The sequence below is a fragment of the Lentinula edodes genome (genome assembly GCF_021015755.1).
Source record: "Lentinula edodes strain Le(Bin) 0899 ss11 chromosome Unknown C8R40scaffold_54, whole genome shotgun sequence".
NCBI classification, from domain to species: domain Eukaryota; kingdom Fungi; phylum Basidiomycota; class Agaricomycetes; order Agaricales; family Omphalotaceae; genus Lentinula; species Lentinula edodes.
Genome location: NW_025764360.1, coordinates 263,433 through 277,012, shown reverse-complemented (window position 1 = coordinate 277,012; position 13,580 = coordinate 263,433). Strand labels below are relative to the sequence as shown.

Here is a 13,580-nt window from a genome sequence, read left to right as displayed (position 1 = left end):
ATCATTAGACAGAACCAGAACGTTGTGGCAAAACAGAAAGTACGAGAACGTTCAAGAAGCCTCGCTGCAGGCTCGAGGGAGTAAATCATAGAGGCTGTGCAGCTGCGGCTATCATGTGAAAGTTGCGCGTTCCACGTCGTCGCCGTCGAACTCGTTGTTGTTGTTGAACAAATCGTCAAACTTGCCCTTCATTTATTTTGTGAAAAATGAGTAAAGTGGTTTTCGGTATTCCTCATTCAACCACCTCTTCTGTCCTCAATCTCTGACTTGCCATTCACTAGTCGGCAATGTGCCTTACAATATGGGCGAGGCATGGTCTTCAGTCATGTTCTTAAAGCATTGAGGCTTATACTATAGACGCATAGGAACAACTTATTGATGTTTTCAAGTCCGTAGGTCAGGTTGTTGGATTTCGGTGTGTGTGCTCTTCTTTTTTCGTCCACTTTCATCCAATATTTCTCCTTGTATAGATTAGTATTCGACAGAGACACTGGAAAACCTAAAGGCTATGGATTCTGCGAATTTACCGGTACTTTCAATTCACTTTGTCATTCAAAGTCACAGATCTTGTCTGACGAAAATATCGTTTCCCTTCCGATTTCGAACGAATGTGTCTCTTCTCAACGATCGTCCATCCGATAATCATTCTTTGTTCACATGAATACTGAAAATATACTGAATATTGTGATGTATATTGTGGACGATTCTGTGTGCACGAATTTCGTTCATCCTAACCTCAAATTTCTTCCACTTGCACGACCACAAAATTCGACTCGTGTTTTCAGACCATGAGACTGCATCATCTGCCGTTCGCAATCTCAACAACTATGAAGTGGGAGGGCGACCGCTTAGAATCGATCTTGCGGATTCAGACCCTTTTCTTGAAGGAAAAACAACCGTTCGTGGTGAGCTCTTGGACGGTGGAGGTCCTTCAGATCGCCAGTGGCGCTCAGATAATACGAACAAGTCCCAAGACTTTCTTGCTTCTCTGCCGCCGGGTATACCTGTCCCCGCTGGATCTACTGTGCTCGACACTATTAGTCAAACATTGGCAACTATGAATCCCTCGCAATTAATGGACGTCCTAGCGCATATGAAAGTGTGTCTCAATGCCCTAGTATAATATTCCTTATCTCATGGCGCGCGCCGCAGGCATTTGTGATCACACACCCTGAACAAGCACGAACACTTCTAGTTTCACATCCTCAATTTGCGTATGCTCTATTCCAAGCCTTGCTATTGAATAAGATCGTGGATCAGAGCATTCTACAGCGAATGCTTGCCGCAACTGTCGGGTCAACAGCTCCGCCTTCTGCACCCACTCCAGCAAATGTACCTCCACAGCAATACTATCCCCCTGGTGGAAATTATGGTGCATCTTCCCATATGCCACCCTTCCCACCCAATATGGCTACACCAATGTTTGCCCCTCCACCTGTTTCCATGCCTCCCCCTAACTACTACAGACCGACTCCTCCACCTGGTATGACTCCATCATCGCAGATGCAACATCCATCCAGTGGTTCGTCGACGCCAGTGTTGCAACAACCCAGTCCCGTGCAAGCCAACATGTATCAGCGCACCCAACCACAAGCTAATAATGTTGCAGCTCTAAATAACATTAGCGAGTCTCACAAAGCGAGTCATTTCCTGAGTGTACCAATACTGTATCTGATATGATTCCAGGCTTTACTAAGACAAGTAGTGAGTATGTCCGACGAACAAGTCAACGCACTTCCTGAGACTGAACGTATCGCTATCATGCAATTGGTATGTCCTTGTTCCTCACAAGCTCTGTGTTAGAAACTGACTGGGACCGCTCATGCATCAGCGTTCACAATTTGGGAATGCAATCTCTGTTTGAATCCCATCCGGTTTCTGGTTATTGAAAGAATCAGTGGAGTAGATAGTTGTATATATGGTGTCCAACCACACATCTAGATACCACCTATATCTATTCTTAAAACCGAGCTCAAGCGAACTGATTCTTCAACCGCTTCGAACTCTTCAATTCCACAAACTTCTCTACAACGGTATCGAGAGGGATCATCTCCCCCTTATTCTTCGTGCCAATGTCGTCTCGGTTTCGAACATTCACTGCTCGGGCATCGAGCTCCTCTTGACCAACAACTAGAATGTAATGAGCTAAATATATTATATGTTTTACTCAAGCAAGACATACCTAAGATAAAGTTGTACTGTGCTATTTCGCCGTTACGGATCTTTTTAGGAAGTGTGTTGTCACTGTTGTCAACATCTGCATAAAGTCCAAGAGAGTTCAGACGATCGGTGATTTCTGTAGCATATTCTTTCTAGAGAGAATGTCAGTGGTGACCAAAATATAGAAAGCCTCATACAACGTACGTAGGGCGCAGCAACGGGAATGACAACAACCTGACGAGGGGAAATCCAAAATGGCCTAGGAAGATTATGGGCTCCAAGGAACAACTGGAAATTGCGAGCCTTCTTACCATTTTCCAGCAAAATGCTCCGTGATAATCGCAATGAACCTTTCCAAACTACCCAAGATCGCCCGATGGATGATGACGGGCCTTGAGGCCGGCTTTTCAGAGCTCCCAAAATCTTCTGCAGACCGGTATTTCAAGTTGAATCGTTCTGGAAGCTGGAAGTCTAATTGGATAGTAGCACACTGGAAAGATCGACGAAGGGCGTCACTAATGGTGATGTCGATCTTGGGACCATAGAACGCTCCATCGCCGGGGTTGATTGCCCATTGACCTGGGTATTGTTTATCGAGGGCCTTGGTGAGTTGCTGATATAGACCAATCAGATCATACAAGAGGCCTGGCACGGAGGAAACGCACCTCTTCAGCAAAATTCCACGTTTCGATGGCACCAAGATAGTTCTCAGGGCGAGTAGACAATTCAAGATGGAATTCAAAGCCAAACATTCCATAGATGTGTTGCATGAAGTCGAATAGCGCGTTGATTTCGTCTTCAATCTAGCCAGAATTGAATAAGAAATTCTTGAAAAAAAACTGTTTCGACATACCTGCGACGGCATACAAAAGACATGGGTATCGTCCTGCATGAATCTTCTCACTCTCGTCAACCCAGTCAAAGCGCCACTGGCTTCGTTTCGATGAATAATACCGAACTCCGCCATTCTGATAGGCAGCTCTTTGTAACTTCGATCTCTCGAGTCGAAAATGAGACAGTGCCCAGGGCAGTTCATGGGCTTCAAACCCCATTTCTCCTTCTCGATGTCGAGAGTGAACATGCCATCTTTGTAGTTCTGCCAATGACCTGACGTCTCCCAGAGCTTACTGTTGTACATATTTGGTGAAATGACCTCTTGGTATCCGCGTTTGCTATATTCCAGCTTAAAAAAATAATTGAAAATTGCGGCCAGAGATCGACTGATCACATACCCGTAAAAGTTCGACCAACGAGTTATAGATCCGGGTGCCGTGCGGGAGGAAGAAACAACTTCCAGGACTGAGATCGTTGAAAAAGAATAATTCTTGTTCTTTCCCAATTTTCCGGTGGTCGCGCTTTGCAGCTTCCGCAAGGAAGGTCTTATACTCAGTCAACTGCTTCTTATCGGGGAAGGAGATACCATAGATTCTTTGCAGAGAATCGTTGTTGGCATCTCCAAGGAAGTACGATGCAGAGTTCTTGGTGATCATAAAAGCCTTAATTTTACCGGTGTGCGGAATATGGGGGCCGACACAGAGATCAATCATAGGGCCACAACGGTAAACGGTAGTAGAGGTGCCATCAGGGACTTTGGTGTTAATGAGGTATTGCTTGTATTTATTGTACTGTAAAAGATGTCAGGAATACTGGGCGGCCTTGGATAGAATAAACATACGTGAAACATCTTCAATAAATTCTCTTTCGAAACGACCAGGCGTTCAAACTTTTGTTTCTCCTTGATCGCCATTTCGGACACCTTCTCAAGAGCAGGATAGTCGGTATTGGAGACTGGACTGGAGCAAAGGTCATATGTTAATACTTCGCTAGAAGTCCGTGATTCACGACCTACCGATCTTGAATGCCCATCTCGTAGAAGAAACCATCGTCGGTAGGGGGACCCAAGCACAAATGGCAACCGTAATGTCGTTCTGTAGCTTCTCCGAGGACGTGAGCGGAGGAGTGCCAGAAGACTTTCTTGCCTGAATGGAACATGAGCACAGTTGGTAATCAAATAAACGGGGATGCGCACCTTCCTCGTTCTCAAAGTCTAACAGCTCAAGTTTGCAACTCTTCTCCAGCGGACGTTCAAGATCATACAGTATGCCGTCTACCTGTTAAATCGTAGATTAATTGATTTTTTCTATCTGAGAGAATAGACACTCACCTTGGCAATGACAACCCTCTCAGACAAACTCTTGTTGATTTCTTTTGCGATGTCCATTGGGCTCGTCTCCCAACTAGTTCCTTTCCGTTGAGCACCATCGGGCAAGGTGATGGTGATTTCTTCCCGAGGTTTGGCTATAGGACTTTAGCATTTCGTTGATAAACAAGGTCTGAAGAATAGTTACATTTCACCTCGTCGTCGTATTCGGCCTTCAGCTGCTCGAAAAGCTTGATACGGTGGTCGAAGAAATCGGGTGGTGGTTGAAGCTAAGCTTCGCATTGACTCGACGATCTAAATCGATTGGAAAATTCGATACGTACTTCCAAAGGAAATCCTGAATCCCCGGCCGCTTTTTCCTTTTTCTGTTTCTTGGGCTGAGCGAGAGGAGCAGCAGGTTGTGATGCGGAGGCAACTGGAGTGGCCATGGCGCTGCTGTATCTTAGGGAGATTAAGGAGAGATTTCCTACGTGGCAAACAGGCAAATTGACGCGGAGATTCTTTGGAAGAAGCGGCCGTACTCTGACAATCCTGATTAGAGATTGGACGAGCATGCAAATAGCGCAAATGACTCAGAGAGGTCACGATGTCAGAGACACGCTACTTTGGCTTTCTCCTCGGCAGTGACTACCGCGACCCTTACTCGGTCATACTATATGTACTGTGTCGACCTGATAACTCCCTACGATGGGCAATATCCAATCTGGCTCGACTTTGACACGTACAACTGTAGCTTTAGACTCGTTCATTGCTGAACTCGGTGGTGAAATCCTCTACGAGAAAAGGTGCGCAGATAAACTTACAATCTGGCGTCCCGCTGATGCATAGTAGCCTTGGTTCTGCCCGTTTCCTCAAGACTGTTAAGTGCCGACACCAAAATGGATATTTAGTCGTCAAGGTCTTCATCAAGCCCGACCCCGGTCTCTCTTTACGCAACTATCTAAGGCGGTTGAAGAGTGGGACTCTGTTTTGTCAGAAATACGCTGATACTGAATGCTGTTTTTGGATAGTTGACCGGGAGACACTGCTAGATATCGTCAACGTTTATAACTATCAGGCACTCGTCGAAACTGAAAAGGCAGGCTACCTTATCAGACAATGGGTTGCAAGTAACCTCTACGACCGTATAAGGTATTCGCACTCGCGTTATCCACTACTGGATCTAACGTCAGTCAGTACCCGGCCTTTCCTTAGTGTTATAGAGAAGAAATGGATAGCTTTTCAAATACTCAATGGTCTACGAGATGCACGAACTCGCAAAGTGTCACACGGGGATATCAAATCAGAGAACATCTTGGTTACTTCGTGGAACTGGGTCTATTTGACTGATTTCGCTTCGTATAAACCGACATACCTTCCTCTTGATGATCCTTCTGACTTCTCCTTCTTCTTTGACACATCCGGGCGTCGCACCTGCTATATCGCTCCGGAACGGTTCTATACTGCTGCCAGTAATCCCGAAATCAGTGCGAAGAAGTCGACTTTAGCTGTCGAAGAAGGTCAGAGAGACGGGAAAGTAACTGAAGCCATGGATTGTTTCAGTGTGGGATGCGTTATTGCGGAGCTATTCCTTGAGGGTGCGCCTCTGTTCACCCTTAGCCAGTTATTCAAATACCGGGAAGGAGAATACAATGTTGAGTCCCATCTGAACCTCATCGAAGATGAAGGTGTACGAGTGAGAATCCAGTTCTCTCCCTTACATTCGGTTCCTAACTGTCAATAGTAGAACATGATCAAGCAAATGATTAGTCTTGACCCCTTGTCCCGCCCAACATTCGACAGTCTTATGCAAGCCTCGCGTGGAACTGTTTTTCCAGAATCGTTCTTCAGCTTCTTTCACAATTATGTTTCTTCCAATAACGAAATCTCTGGCATATCACCATTTGCTCCTAATGGCACAAACATTCCCAATCCAGGCGACCTGACTCCCTCGTTATCTGCCACTGCTTTACGTTCCGGCACGTTAACCTCAACTCCTCCCGCCCCCGGCGGAAATTCCTTAAACGCAATGTCTTCCGGTGACGTTCTCCCCAACGACTCTGATAATAGAATGGAACGGCTGTGGGCAGATTTTGAAAGTGTTGAACCATATCTTGTGGTTGACTCTGCGGAAGAAATCACCATGGACGTCAAAATTGATTATCATTCCACAACCACCAGTGTCTCTCGGCCTTTCCAAGATATACTCCCTATTGAACTGCAAATCCCGAATCGCGTGTCCAAATTGAACAGCATTCTGCAACCAAAATCGAGAGCTACTTTGGATGGACCTGCCTTGATCATTCTAGCAATCGTCACAGCCAACATTCGAAATTGTTACTTGCCCAGCTCGAAGGTCCGAGCCTTGGATGTCTTCTTAGCCCTGTCGTCCCACTTGACAGACGAGGCAAAACTGGATAGAATGGTTCCATACATAGTTGATCTATTACATGATGAAGCTGCGATTGTGAGACTAGCTGCGATCCGGACTTTGGTACAAGTAGTGAGTATAACTCCAAACAGTTCCAATTCGCACTGAGCTAATTACCTTTCTGGAAGTTAATGCTAGTAACGGTCATCACTCCTTCAAATGCAGCTATATTCCCCGAATATATTATTCCAAATGTCAAATACCTTGTGCAGGACCCGGAAGTATCCGTCCGGTGCACATATGCTCAATGTATTGTCCAACTTGCGGATACAGCTGTGAGATATTTGGAAATGGGGCAGGCATTGAAAGCGCACGGGTCTTTCAGAATATCTCCAGAGGCGCAGGAGTACGATCAATATGAGGTATGTATGTTTTACGTGCGATTGTTATCCTGTCTTACCATGTTGGTAGGTATCTTATGAAGCTAGTCTTCAGGATCTGCAAAGCAGTATCCAAGAACAGCTCTCTGCGTTGCTTGTTGATTCATCTAGCATTGTTAAGCGGGCCGTGCTACACCATATATCATACCTATGTATATTCCTTGGAAGACAGCGGACTAATGATGTACTCCTCAGTCATATGATCACCTATCTGAACGATCGGGATTGGCTGCTCCGGCATGCGTTCTTCGAAAGTATTGTGGATGTGGCGGCTTGTGCGGGTGGGAGAAGTTTGGAGGAGTATATCTTACCTTTGATGATCCAGGCTCTTTCTGGTACGTGTGGATATCTACACCGGGCTTCGTAATTTTCACCATGTTATCATCAGATGTTGAGGAGACGGTGGTAGCAAAGGTGTTGGCTTCGTTGACCAGTTTATGTGGCTTGGGCTTATTTCAGAAGATGCGTATCTGGGAACTCATGAGCGCGACACTTGGATTCTTATATCATCCGAATATCTGGGTGCGGCAAGGTGATTTGTTTATCTTTGAGTACTGGTTGAACGTGGTATCTAAGGGTTTCATTAGGTGCCGCCGCGTTTATTGCTGCGGCTGCGAAACATCTCCCGCCTAGCGATGTTTGGTGCATTCTCTACCCCTCCTTGCGACACTTCCTCAAGTCTGATGTTGAAACCATTGACGAGAAAAGTTTATTGAACGCCATGAAACCTGCGGTCAGTGCTTGTTTCATTTCTTTGCAAGCTTATTTTCTGATGGCCCATGTAGCTTCCACGACAAATTTTTGACGCAACTGTACAATGGGCTAGGAAGACGGATAGAACCAACTTCTGGAAGGCAGGCAGGCGGGGTGGCGGTAAAATTGAAACTCCTAGAGAAAGTGTTGCTTCTGTGCGAAAGATCAGCACCAGCTTAAGCAAAAATTTGTCGGAAGAGTGCGTCTTTTGCGCGTCGGAGACATTGACTTTTTGAATAATAATAATGTAACGATTCTGCAGGGACGAAATTCAAGTGATCAAGCTGCAACAATTAGGCATGACTTCGGCAGAGGAAGCAAAGTTAATGGCGATGCGAGACTATATCTTGAAGTTAGCTAATGCTTTATCAAGGTCAGAACCCCATCTTTCCGCCCAGTCCTCGTTATTGATAGTATCGTGCAGTTTTTCTTCGCGAGCCGGACCCGATATTGGTGCGATCAAGCATCTCAAAGTAACTGGAGACGTGGAATTACCCAAGCTCGGGGTAGTTCCCCAAACGGTGTTCCTCAAATCTAGCAGCTCCGAAACAACTTCTCGAGTATCTCGCTCACGACGCTCGGATATCACAGGAGGAACAGCGGTGCCCGGTTCACCCCTTTCGATTCGCCCGTTCAGTGATCACATGAATTTCGTCGGACCTCCAAGTTCGGGAGCGCCTTTCGAAGACCTGCGCCGCAGATTAGCTACCATCAACGGTTCGGCCTCGTCACTCAGCTTGGCACCACAAACACCAACTACTCCTCGTTCTTCCCTTCCTTCACACTTACCTCAACCGAGTCCTGCTCTGGCTTCTGGAGCCATTTCGCCAGCACCAGTTGAACGACCGGGAAGCCCGACCGAGTCAGTTGTATCCACTTCGAACAACTCAACATCCTTTCGACCTCTCAGCAGGATGCAGTTTGGTGGGAACGCGAACGGAGATGGTAGTCACAAGGCTGCCCCGGCTGTTGGATCGTCGAAAACGAATGCACTGGGACTGTTAGACACGCACTCGCATCTTCAAACCGAATCTTCACCGGAACGTTCGGGGAGAACGACACCAGCATCGTTGTCGCAAACCATTCGACCTGTGAATCGATCAAGGGTGCCATCACTGTTTCCTATATCTACTTATGGTAAGTAAAATGTTTTCAGAACGTTTGTTTGTCGCGGATATTGAAATTTTCCATTCTGAACTTTCAGATGGACAGGAAGCTGGGATCAATAATCTTCTAGAGAACTTGTACTTGGATAATAATCGAGATCTCCAACATGACTTTGGTCCTCGTGTACATGAAGGGCCTGTCCGACGTAGAAACCCCGTCCGCCACAGTTTAGTTTCTCGGGATGGGATTGCGCGAAAAATGGACGCTGTCCTGGTAACTCATCTAGGCTCACACTCCGACTCTATTACAGGCCTCGCTGTCTCTCCTGACCAAACCTTCTTCGTCTCAGCTTCTGACGACAAAACGGTGAAAGTTTGGGATACGGCGAGGCTAGAACGCAACGTAACCGCCAAACCTCGGCACACGTACAGTCAGCACCATGCAAGGGTGAAGTGTATCTGCATATTAGAGGGTGTACATTGTTTCGCTAGCGCCGCCGATGATGGGAGCTTACATATCGTGCGGGTGCACATATCCCAGCATACAGGGACGCTCCCGAAATACCACAAGCTTCAGTTGGTAAGGGAGCATCATGTTGACACTGTGGGTGAATACATAACTGCGATGCAACATTATAATACTGGTACGTCTGATTGCTCAACTGATATCACCTGCTAGTGGTGAAATCTATGAGTAGATACTTCTTCCAACCTCGTTTACGCCACGACCCATTCCATCATTACCATCCTCGATTTGCGAACAATGCGCGTTCTGCAAAAGATGGAAAATCCAAGGCATCATGGTCCTATAACATGTCTCTGTATTGACCGTAAACGCTCTTGGATTCTTGTTGGAACATCGACCGGTGTGCTAACTCTGTGGGACCGTCGGTTTGGACTTTTTCTGAAAAGTTGGCATGTCGGCGTCGCTTCCATCGGTCGTCTGGTGCGAATCCACCAATGCATTGTCCATCCATCCAAGGGACGGGGAAAGTGGGTAATGGTCACCGTAGAAACCTCAAAGAGCAATAATGACCGCGCGTTCACAATTTTGGTTGAGGTATGGGACATTGAGAAATCTCTATTGGTAGAGACATTTGTTGTGCGGAGGGGTCCTTCTTCTGATGATTCCATTGAGCCGCATGGTCTGATTGGTGTTGATGCGGATAATAGCCCTGCAGCTGCGATAGCAGCTCTCGTTCGATCTCGTCAGGTTGGAGAGGACCCTGTAATTCATCCTCAACAACTTTTAGCTCCTGCTGCTGATGTTCGCGCTATCGTTGTCGGGATGGAATTTGGTGGACATTCAGCTGTTCATAGATCCGATCTCGCCAATTTCACTGGCGAAGCTCCTCCGAAATATGCTGGAAAAGGCTTCATGGTCACGGGGTCTGAGGATCGAAAGATCCGTTTGTGGGATTTGGGAAAGATTGAACGATCGACGGTGCTGTGTGGGATTGAGACTGATGCTGAAAGACCCTCGTACAGGTACGCATTCTCACATGGTTTGATTAGGATGACACTGATCTCCAAATTCAGTGTTTCAAACAATGGCTCTGCATCAACGTACATCGAAGGATGGTCTGCTACTGGATCGAGCAGTCAACAGAATCGACCAACACAGAGAATATCACTGATCACTCATAATCAACAGACTCTACTCAGATCCCACCAAGATATTATCACTGCTCTTGTTTGTATTGATTCTCCGTTCCGTGGTGGTATTGTTAGTGGCGACCGAGCCGGTGTTATCAAAGTATGGAAAGTGGAGGCCTCAGAGCAATAGACATGTAGTATTTACATACATATATATAAGCTCAATCTATGGGTTAATGTGTATCTTTCTGTATCCATGTACAGTGCTTTGCATGTCCTTTTCGTAGTTCTTTTCATGTTCGAATTCTCGTTTATTTGTTTGTTACCGCGAAAGAAAGTCGGTTGAGTACAACAGGAGTCTGGGCCCTGGACCCATAAATGAATTTCAAAACACACGAAGTTCCTATCTGAAAAGCTATACTCCTACAAAAACCACAGGGTATTCATACATTTAATCCGTGTCTACACCTCACTAATGATAATGTCGAACTTGAAGTCCCGCGATGACTTCAATATCATACACTTCGCCTTTGATAAATTCTGATGTGCCGTAACTCTTTACGCGCCTTTCTTCCCATCTATCAGCCCATCAGCTACGAGTCCAGAGCAAAAACGATAGAAAACTTACTCGTTTGTCGTCGGAATCTCTCCTTCAAATATAATATGACCCTCCTCATGCACTTTCTTCGAAGGAAGGAGATTGAGTGGAATGTTGTTTCTAAAGTGTGCAAAGTGGAATACACCAAGACGGCGGAGGGCACGTTGATCTTCCGGAGGACTGACAACTGAGATATCGAAGGTCAGCATCGAATATTGAATGAAAAAAATGGCCTCACCTCGATGCATAGTTCCTTTCAAAACTCCACCGGTCATGAAGGATAGCTGATCTCCGATGTTGATGACGAAAGCTCCGTCCTTGTGCTTTACATATCGCCAGACATTGTCTGGCATGAGAACCTGGAGCGCCGTGATTGGCTGTGATATGAGGGTGGATATACTATTGAAGTCAGTGTGACCATTAAGCATCACTCCGTTTGTCTTTTGGGATTCTTCTCCGGTAAGCGGGTCGTATATCATGTAACGGAAAAGCTGCACAAAAAAAAAGAAAGTTGAAGGCAATGGACCTGGAACACAATATGGCGGAGCTCACGTCGTCTCCCATCTCCCCTTCGGAATTTTGGTGTAGTTCCCAAAGGTATCCTTCATCTAATCCTAGGACGCCGTCTATCAGGTTCAGAACCCTGTGGAGAACAGTCTGGCGCATGGTATTAAGGAATTCCTTAACTTCCGGAACGAATGGTCGGAGTGCGGTTGGGTGCCGTGTCACTGGGTCAATGCTGTGGAGAAATTAAAAAATTAAAACTTGTACCAGAACGATCTGCGCTATTGATCCACCTGTTATTGTAAAAATTATAGTGTTCAATTCTATCTCTCACGCCGTCTTTGATTTCCCAGTAATTCTGGAGCTACAATTCGAAATTAGCAATATATCGACCGAATGCTCTCAATCTACAAACCTTGTATCCCATGAACGATCCTTTTTCCTTGATCTGTGCGCGATGTTCCTCCTTCTCTTCTCTCGGGACCTGGTCGAAAGCCACCTGTCCGATATCAAACTGGCGATTCAGCTGGAATGTCGATTGCATTTCAGTTTCCATATTTGCACATTTGCTCTTGGGCATGCCAGTGCTTACCTCCTCAACATCAATCCCATGGCCAATAACGTAGAAGAAACCATCTCTCTGTAGTGCCGTCTGCACCGTCTCGATGAGCTTAGGCTTATTGGTTTCGTACAGGGAGAGATCGACGGTCAAAATATCAGCCCATTCCACTTCCTCTTGGGTTGGTGGTGGCGCTTTCCATGAAGGAAGAGGTAGACGAGTGGATGGCACAGGAGAAGCAGAGAGTGAGAGTCGAGAGAAGTTTGCGTCAAGCGCCTCTGTCAATGTCGTGGTAGCAGTAGACATGATTTTATTTCCTTGAGCTGGTGGAAGGAACGTACAATGTACATGTTTTTCAACGGTACTTCCCTTATATCGTATTAGTTGCGCGAGGTGGTCAATGAAGCACGTCATTCGCCCTACATCGTCACGTATCAAAATCTTTTGTGAAAAAAACCTCTCCTTTATGCGGGCTTCGGAACGGACCGCTTGTATATGATTCGCCGAGGCAGAGAGGATGGCCATTGGCCGCAGTGGCAAACAAAATTGAATCTTCATCCTCACGGGTTTGCTCTTCTTGGTGTGTATCATCGCAACGTTAGCATCCTTCACATGTCTGCTCCATTACTATAGCTCCCATTAAAGTCCGCCCTGGGTAAAATTTCGATGGGAGGTTGTGGTCATGTTTTGACGAAAAGCGAAGCCCCTTTCACAGATTCGAAAGTTGCAGTTTCCGTGATGCCTATAATGTTCATAAAATCGCTCGCTTGAAGTGCGATAAAAGCAAGCTCATCGCTGAGCGCAGAGGCCTGAGGGTCGGGATAATCACTTTGTCATTCCAGTGACGTCCTTCGCCCTTTCACCAATGATGCGGGACGATAAAGTTCTCCTTGTCATGATAAGTTCACTCCGCATCGCAGAAACATTTGCTTCTGATAGTGTCCGAACTGAAGATTTGAGGAGGTTCTAAGGACGGAAATGATTCAGACTTCGGCCCTCGGACGATACCTGAATACGAAGCTTAACGAGTTGTTAACGAGAGAGAAGTAAAGCCACAACAGTAAACGGGTGCTCAATCAGATAAGATTTATTACAGCATCTCATCATGTGTCCGCCAATAACGGAGTTGCTCAAGTACAGTCAAGTCCCTCAAGCTCAAGGCTCAAGTACCCTTGATGAGTCAAGCGAGCCCCTGTGGATTGGAACAATTCCAACTATCCAAGCCTTACGTCGTCGCGGCGTTGAACGTTGCAACGTTGAAGCCCCGGACCCTCAACTTGCGCGTTCAAGCATATACTGTTGCGGATCGCTTTCCCGAAACGCTATCCTATTACCGGCAATAACTTTCAAGCG

The 13,580-nt window shown here is 46.3% G+C and overlaps 4 protein-coding genes across 4 annotated transcripts; 2 read left to right on the top strand and 2 right to left on the bottom strand.

Annotated features, from left to right (window-relative positions):
- The first annotated feature begins 66 nt into the window (after positions 1–66).
- Positions 67–1,762, top strand: C8R40DRAFT_739205 (uncharacterized protein). Its single transcript, XM_046236057.1, has 8 exons — positions 67–225; positions 282–310; positions 366–415; positions 471–529; positions 786–1,099; positions 1,153–1,559; positions 1,610–1,638; positions 1,687–1,762. Exons 1-7 carry the CDS (start codon positions 207–209, stop codon positions 1,617–1,619), a joined length of 888 nt encoding a protein of 295 aa, XP_046080631.1. The 5' UTR covers positions 67–206; the 3' UTR covers positions 1,620–1,638; positions 1,687–1,762.
- Positions 1,763–1,972: 210 nt separating this feature from the next.
- Positions 1,973–4,749, bottom strand: C8R40DRAFT_1059279 (tars protein; the record flags this gene model as incomplete). Its single annotated transcript, XM_046225252.1, has 13 exons — positions 1,973–2,130; positions 2,183–2,312; positions 2,365–2,419; positions 2,472–2,773; positions 2,826–2,963; positions 3,014–3,343; positions 3,393–3,785; positions 3,836–3,953; positions 4,010–4,139; positions 4,190–4,271; positions 4,325–4,458; positions 4,509–4,590; positions 4,645–4,749. The coding sequence occupies 13 exons, from the start codon at positions 4,747–4,749 to the stop codon at positions 1,973–1,975; spliced, it is 2,157 nt and encodes a 718-aa protein (XP_046080630.1).
- A 156-nt stretch (positions 4,750–4,905) lies between these two features.
- C8R40DRAFT_1268636 (uncharacterized protein) lies at positions 4,906–10,876 on the top strand. The gene is made up of 15 exons (XM_046234006.1): positions 4,906–5,106; positions 5,153–5,277; positions 5,332–5,452; positions 5,498–5,996; positions 6,048–6,803; positions 6,860–7,093; positions 7,143–7,446; positions 7,500–7,643; positions 7,699–7,844; positions 7,897–8,063; positions 8,127–8,237; positions 8,289–9,001; positions 9,069–9,614; positions 9,669–10,458; positions 10,510–10,876. Exons 1-15 carry the CDS (start codon positions 5,009–5,011, stop codon positions 10,754–10,756), a joined length of 5,001 nt encoding a protein of 1,666 aa, XP_046080629.1. The 5' UTR covers positions 4,906–5,008; the 3' UTR covers positions 10,757–10,876.
- Positions 10,875–13,282, bottom strand: C8R40DRAFT_1130708 (uncharacterized protein). The gene is made up of 7 exons (XM_046229181.1): positions 12,261–13,282; positions 12,084–12,194; positions 11,962–12,032; positions 11,717–11,903; positions 11,403–11,655; positions 11,195–11,351; positions 10,875–11,144 (listed from the first exon to the last, which is right to left on the bottom strand). The coding sequence occupies exons 1-7, from the start codon at positions 12,816–12,818 to the stop codon at positions 11,039–11,041; spliced, it is 1,443 nt and encodes a 480-aa protein (XP_046080628.1). The 5' UTR covers positions 12,819–13,282; the 3' UTR covers positions 10,875–11,038.
- Between the last annotated feature and the right edge of the window lie 298 nt (positions 13,283–13,580).

Bases quoted from the DNA above. Each gene is read 5' to 3' on its own strand.
- C8R40DRAFT_739205 (XM_046236057.1), top strand. The intron at 530-785 runs GTACTTTCAATT...TCGTGTTTTCAG, and splicing joins TGGATTCTGCGAATTTACCG to ACCATGAGACTGCATCATCT. The intron at 1,100-1,152 runs GTGTGTCTCAAT...CGCGCGCCGCAG, and splicing joins ACGTCCTAGCGCATATGAAA to GCATTTGTGATCACACACCC.
- C8R40DRAFT_1268636 (XM_046234006.1), top strand. From the start codon at position 5,009: ATGGGCAATATCCAATCTGGCTCGACTTTGACACGTACAACTGTAGCT. The intron at 5,107-5,152 runs GTGCGCAGATAA...GATGCATAGTAG, and splicing joins GAAATCCTCTACGAGAAAAG to CCTTGGTTCTGCCCGTTTCC. The intron at 10,459-10,509 runs GTACGCATTCTC...CTCCAAATTCAG, and splicing joins GCTGAAAGACCCTCGTACAG to TGTTTCAAACAATGGCTCTG.
- C8R40DRAFT_1130708 (XM_046229181.1), bottom strand. From the start codon at position 12,818: ATGATACACACCAAGAAGAGCAAACCCGTGAGGATGAAGATTCAATTT. The intron at 11,904-11,961 runs GTGGATCAATAG...ATTTCTCCACAG, and splicing joins TATAATTTTTACAATAACAG to CATTGACCCAGTGACACGGC. The intron at 11,352-11,402 runs GTGAGGCCATTT...TCGATATCTCAG, and splicing joins GAAAGGAACTATGCATCGAG to TTGTCAGTCCTCCGGAAGAT.